At 35.3% G+C, this 7,226-nt stretch overlaps 1 protein-coding gene across 3 annotated transcripts in view; it reads left to right on the forward strand.

The window, feature by feature from the left end:
- The window catches only part of LOC106466549 (cytochrome P450 1A1-like), a 43,044-nt gene that overhangs the window by 22,278 nt on the left and 13,540 nt on the right, over window positions 1-7,226 (forward strand). For 2 of the 3 annotated variants that reach the window (XM_013926841.2, XM_022394583.1), the window contains 3 exons: window positions 1,811-1,966; window positions 3,931-4,139; window positions 5,380-5,505. In XM_013926841.2, the coding sequence (XP_013782295.1) occupies window positions 1,811-1,966; window positions 3,931-4,139; window positions 5,380-5,505 (491 nt within the window). The remainder of the gene's footprint in view (window positions 1-1,810; window positions 1,967-3,930; window positions 4,140-5,379; window positions 5,506-7,226) is intronic. The other variant, XM_022394584.1, reaches the window with a different exon arrangement.

Consider the following 7,226-nt stretch of genomic DNA (forward strand, 5'->3'; position numbering starts at 1 on the left):
GTAATATAGGTGCAGGATATAGAAAAGTTATTTGTTTGGGGATGGGGGGGGGGGGTTTGGGGCGCTTCATGAAGAAGTATATTGTGTGTTTTTTGTAACAGTGTCGTAATATGTATTATAAAAAAAAGCTGAATTCTTGATAACATAGTCTGTTATTAATGTCAAGAGTATTAAGAAAAGCAATCCTAGAATGAGGTAAGTTGAGGTTCGAAAATATACTCGGGTAGCTTTGCGCAAAATTCCAAAGAAACAAACGAAAAAAAAAACATAATTATGGAAAACAATCATATGTTGAGCGTGTATTCAGATACCGTTCGACCCGGCATGGCCAGGTGGTTAAGGTACTCAACTCGCAATCTGAGGGTCGCCCTTTCAGCCGTGTGGGCGTTATAATGTGACGACCAATCCCACTATTCGTTGGTAAAAGAGTAGCCAAGATTTGGCGGTGGGTGGTAATGACTAGCTGCCTTCCCTCTAGTCTTACACTGCTAAATTAGGGACGGCTAGCGCAGATAGCACTCGTGTAGCTTTGCGCGAAATTCAAAAACAAACAGATACCGTTCAGTTAGTGTGTGGTGACTTTCAACATACTTTTGTGTTATATAGACCTAATTCCAGAACGTGATTGCGTCAGTTTTATTTATTTTTAAAAAGTGGACCCCCCTCTAGTGGCTCAGCGATAAGTCTGAAGGCTTATAATACTAACAACTGGGTTTCGATACCTGTGGTGGGCGCAGTACAGATAACCCATTGCATATAACTTTGCTCTTAACAACAAACAAACACCAATAACTGGAATAAAACGAGAACTTTCTGCGTATCAAAACGTAGAACATTGGAAAGATTTTCATTTTCACAATTATCAAATTCTATTTGCCAACAAGTCTGTATGGCACCTATAACTCCCAAAGGAATATGTATAAATATATATAGGTGATGTTGTTTGTAGTTAAGCACAAAGCTACACAATGGGCTATCTGTGCTCTGCCCACCATGGGTATCGAAACCCGGTTTCTAGCGTTGTAAGTCCGCAGACATACCGCTGTGCCACTGGGGGGCTTATATAGGTGAAATCCCAATAACGAATAACTTTCATCTTGGAAGGACAAGTTTTTTTCTTAGCGTTAGAGTTATTATGTGTTGCTTGGTAAAATTTGTTTTAGTTATAAAATTCTTTCGGTTTTTGTGCAATTAGTTTATTTTTTTAACTTCAAGGCTGTGTAAGCAATTACAAACAAGTAGAACAAGTGTTGGTTTTTTCTCCTCTATCTCAGTTGTTAAATCTCTTCAAATAACAGTTAGGTAATTAACTTAAACCTTAATTTATAAGGTTCTTATATGAGAGTTTACATTCGTTCACTCAAAGTTAGCGTTACTTACATTTTGTTATCGCAGTTTTTTTAATATGTATATAACTTACGCAGGAAAACGTGATATCTCAATAAGTTTTTCTATTGGTAACTGTTGTGAAAATTAAGTGTACTTTATTCGATTTCAGACAGTTTTTTTTTTTGTCGAATACCAAAATCAAACTTTAATGATTTTCCCCAATTCTAAGGGACATTATTTAATCCCAGAGTAATCCAAGTTGAAAACCCAGTAACTTAGAATATTTAAAGGTAATATTATTAATATTATTATAAAATTAATCTCTGGACTCTGTGAGAACTCTCTCATCAGTTATTAGTTGCAGTACTCACTCGCTACTCAGTATCTTCTTCGCTTAAATGATGGAAGGCCATTTGATCTTCCGTTTTGAATAGTAAGTGAAGTGATTAGTTAGCCCTTTTGATAATCGTTTACGTTGCAGGAAGTACGTGATGAGTGAAAAGCTTGCCAACTTGGTGCCAGAACTTGTAGATGAAGCAGTTGACCGGATGTTGGAAGAAAAAATGCCTTTTGATCCGCTAGAGCATGCAAGATTGATAGTCTCAAACATTCTTGCAGGAATAGCATTTGGGAAAAAGTAAGTTTTTAGAATATAATCTAGGCATCTGAAATAAAAAACGGTAGGTTAATATTTACAACACTCTCTTGGGAATACATACCAAACCACCTAAATCTTCAAATTAAATATATTCGACTATCTTCGTGGATCCTTCGACAAAGGTCATTCATTTGACCAACGCCTGTACATGTGGGATAGTTGTTGAAATACCCATTGTTACCTTTTTACTACCTAGTATTGATAACTAGCAATACATGGTAAAATATGGTTATACAGTATATCCATAGGCATTTTATAAATGCCAATTCAGAAGTTGATGGTTTTTTTTCAAGTACTGATACGACTCTGAAAACTATAAATCATTTGAGGTGAGTTGATATTTTGTATTAAGCTATTGTTGAAGGCATTCATTACAAATATCCCCTTTAATTTTATGGTCCTCTTCGCTTTTAATTCTTGGACTTAGCGCACATATTAATTTATAGTACACAGAGAATGGAGGTGATGGCCCGTCCATTTCTTTACTAGTTTTCTGTTAGATAATCGGGTTTAGGTCAAAATATAGTGATGAAGGAAAATCGCTGCACTGTAATGTTAATCCAGTTTTGAATCTAAAATCTCAATGATAATATAAAAGTTAACACTAACAACATAAGTTTTATTAGATAATTGTTTTCATTTATACCTGTTTGTTTATAGTATGTTACTTTGATATTTATGATGTATAGAAATACCCGACTGTTAAGTTGTTTTTAATGTTTAAGCATCGTATGGCTACACTCGCCTCATAAAAGATTCTACTGCTTTAAAGTCGATCAAGGACCTATAAGACCCGTACCATATCAATGACAGGGCCCGGCATGGCCGATTGGTTATAGTACTCGACTCGCAATCTGCGGGTCGCTGGTTCGAATCCGCATCCCACCATTTCTCTTTCAGCCGTGGGGGCGTTATAATGTGACAGTCAATCCCACCAAGAGTTGGCGATGGGTGGCCTTCCCTCTAGTCTTACACTGCTAAATTATGGACGGCTAGCGTAGATAGCCCTCGTGTAGCTTTGTGCGAAATTCAAAACAAACATATCAACAACATATACCCTCGCTCTTCCTCGGGAAATTAACAGCATACGATTAACCGTAACAAAATACACGCATACAAAATTTGTGCAAAAATGGACGGAGTTTAATATTGTACTTTTATATATATTAAGCTGTTATCGCACTGCCTATAAAGAAGCTAGTCATCGGTAACAGAAGATAGGGTTACTATTATTAAACTAAACAATGACTCAGTACCATGGTTTTAACTTCTGATATTAAGGACATATAATTATGGTCATAACATTGCTTATATAAACTATTCTCACCTGTAAGGACGAACGTGGCCCAATACTTGACATGACAGACTGTGGATCCCGTTAACGCAAAACAGCACTTTGGGGCTGTGTGCGTTATAAGAGTGACGATCAAATCCCACTATTCGATTAGAGTTTGTGGTGGATAGTGTTGACTAGCTTCCTTCCCTATAAGTCTGTCACATCAAAATGCGAAAATCGAAACAAACATCTATAAAATAATTATAATTTTCTTGAAGCAACATAAGTTGCTACTTGGTTAATCCACTCATATTATAGGTTCATTAATATGTGTTGGTAATGGTTTATCGTACTTTTCCTGGAACTGAGTAAAAGGCCGATGGGTACAGCGCAGAAAGTCTATCGCGCAGTTTCTCGCTTAAAACAAGCAAACAAACAACCCTATTGAAAATTAGCTCTTTTTATAAATCTAACAACTGTCAGCTCTCTCTTTTATTGCATCAGTTTTTGTTAGTCTCTGAAAAATATAGTATGTACAGAAACCATAGTGAGTGACCACTGTTGATTAAAGACGTCGTAGTTCATGAGGCTATACATTTGTTCATGTGTCATAATCAGTGGTAAAGACACTCCCAACATGTAAATAAAAATTGTCTAACCTTTTTAGGTTTCATGCATCTGATCCTGATTTTATTGTCATCAAAAATGCTCCAGAAGTTATCTATTGGGAGCTCAGAAATGGTCTTCCTAGTGACTTTTTCCCAGCCCTGAGATTATTTTTTCTCCACCGAGAATGGAAAGTCAAGAAGGCCTATCGAGAGTTTTTGGATGTCATACAGAAGCAGTACACCGAACACTGTAAAACATATGAAGATGGTGAGCAAATAAAGTTGATAATGGTTCATTATCTTTTTTTAATCTTATTCAGGATCAAATATGAGATGTCATCTATAAGTAAAGAAAGCAGAGTTAAGTTTGTGCGTGACCATTATTCTATCCACGTTGTACCTTAACCTTGAAATTACTTACCCGTTTGTTAACAACTCACTACCAGTGGGGTCTACATATTCCACCATAATGAGTAAGTTTATGCTTTTAACAGTTACAACAATCATTGTGATGAAACAAACTGGGTGAAATTACTTTTTTTTTCCTTTAAGGTACACAGGAAAGCCCAGCAAAAACTAGTGGGATTAATTGCAATTTTTATAGTAGTTTTGTTTATATTTTGGTGACTCGTATTTTATTAGGGATCATGTCACTAAAACACTCGTAGACCTACAAGCTACCTGGTACAAAAATAGTTCAGAAAAATTTCTTTAAAAAATGGTTAACTTTATAACCGACAACATTCTCCTGCCAGGCAAAATATTTGACTAAGTTTATTAAGCTCGACTCGCAATCTGCGGGTCGCAGATTCGAATCCCCGTCACACCAAACATTTTCGCCCTTTCAGTCGTGGGTGCGTTATAATGTGACGGTCAGTCACATTATTCGTTGGTAAAAAGAGTAGCCCAAGAGTTGGCTAGTCTTACACTGCTAAATTATGGACGGCTAGCGCAGATAGCCCTCGTGTAGCTTTGCGCGAAATTAATAACAAACAAACAAACAAATTCAACAGGCTAATGTTCTTTGTGAATAAAAGCAGGTATAACCAATACCTGGTTTCAAAGTAATAATAATACTTATACTTTAGGATGGTCCTGTAAAATCTCAAATCTTACATGTATAGAACATGTTTGAATCTACCTGAAGTAAATGTTTCGAAAAGTTAAACCAAATACTTTCATTATCATAAAATAGCCGAGCTTCCTTTTAGAAAAAACAAACAAAAAATACACCACATTAGGACAGTGATCATGCATTAGAAGTCTCTCTGTAACTACGTACATATCTGGATACTTTTGTCAAAGGAGTTTACAATTTTTACCTGTTGAAGTGTATGTGTTGTATAGCCACTGTTGTGGGTTACTTTTCAACAAACACAGTGTATCTCGTGATTTCTTTGTGCTGAAAACAATGACTTGAAAGTCTCTATCTGAACATATAAAATTTCAAATATTGTGTGGAATCTGTTGCAGAAATGTCTTTCACTAATATTGTTTAACATCCTCAGGAAAGATCAGAAATTTCACTGATGCAGTAATTTGTGCTCGAGAAGAAGCAGAGCAGGAAGAAAAAGACTGTTTAAAATATCTTTCAATAGGAAACTTGGTTCTTGTTCTCGCAGTTTTATTTGGCGGTAAGTATTATCATATGGAAGCTTAATATGGTATAGCAATTTATTTGAAATAGAAATAGAGTGATGGATTTTATAAAGACATGTAATTTTATATAATTTAGGACTGATAATTTTTCTTTACCATTTAAAAGTTTAGTCAAAAGCGTTGAATCGCCAGCAATAAACTTAGTACTTTTATTGTCTATTTTCCTTAAATAACGAACAAAGGCATTATCAGAAAAAATCTTATTTAAAAAAAGAAAACCAAACTAGAACACAAGCTAATTACCAAATAAATGAAGGTGTTGCAGAGTCGTTACATATTAAGCTATTCCAAAACGTAAAAGCTGATTTGATTTGTTAAAGCACAAAGATGCCATTAACAAACGTATATCATATAACGAATTTTATTCAAAAGACCATCGGGATGATCAATATTTTTCAGGGTAAGATTAGAATAAGCAGGCTAACTTAGCAGCTAAACATGAACTTCAGTTTTTTTCTTAGATTTCATTACCTAAAGTAAGGCCCTCCCCTAGTGGCACAGCGGTAAGTCTGAAGCCTTGTGACAACAGAAATCGGGTTGCAATACCCGTGATGGACACAGCACAGGTAGCCCATTAAATAGCATTGTGTTTAACTACAAATGGATAAAAATCTAAAATAAAAATTAGGATCCTTCACACAAAATTTCAGAGTTTATTCTAAATATTCCTGGAGAAACATCTTCATCATTTAATGTTAAATTAACAACAATATCACTAATTTTAGCTAGCCGTAAATAATTATAGGGAAAAAAAAACGAAACTCACCGCTAATGAGTTCAAAGCATGAGTCTTTCAAAAATAAGCTAAGGGAAATATTAAATGTACACAGCCAATACAGATAAGTATACATACGATCCCTCCCCCTCTTTGAGAATACAGATTGGCGATCTTCATGATATTTATATACAACTAACTCCGACGTATAAATACTGGTATAGTTTTGGACAGATCACAGAATACATACAGCCATGCTACGAACAGAAGAATCGCATAAATTAACCGTATTTTTAAGGTAGACCACAAAACGGCAGTGAGAGTTAGCGAGAAGTCGCTTGCAAAATCCGAGGTTTCATTATTCACAAACTGTTGCTCTCAAAAAGCGTTCGGCATTTTGGTGGCGTGATTGTGCTATAAGAGTGACGGTCATTTACCACAGTTTGACCAAATAAAATAAGTAAATAATGTTAATTTACCGTTATTTCGACAAGTTTATCAGGATTATAGAAAGAAGCTGCATTTACTCGAGATTCGTCCAGCCTATGCCATTCTATAACTTTTGATATTATTCTTTCTATAAATTGTGTCATTTAAATCTCTATATATGCTTTTTTGTGTTTTTGAAAAAAAGAAGATGCATCTTAAAACTATCATCAATGTATTTAATCTCATCCCAGCCATTTGGAAAGTCGTTAAACAGTTTTTTCTTAACTTAATGTTGTTGACTGACGCAGTTTTAAGAAAGGAGACTGTACTGCTTGAAATGATATTGTTACGTCTCCGTTTGTTAATTAACTTTCCGTAACTTCGTTCCGACGAAACTTTAGCGACACAAGTTCTTTACTTAATAAAACTGGTTTATTCTTTCCGAATACAACTTTACCGATACACTCAACTTCAACAATCGCGCTAAATAAAACGCTGTAACAACGAACGTCAATAATACTTCTGACCGCAGATCAATTACTCACTGTCTAC

Source organism: Limulus polyphemus, unplaced genomic scaffold (assembly GCF_000517525.1).
Source record: "Limulus polyphemus unplaced genomic scaffold, Limulus_polyphemus-2.1.2 Scaffold2298, whole genome shotgun sequence".
Taxonomy (NCBI): Eukaryota; Metazoa; Arthropoda; class Merostomata; order Xiphosura; family Limulidae; genus Limulus; species Limulus polyphemus.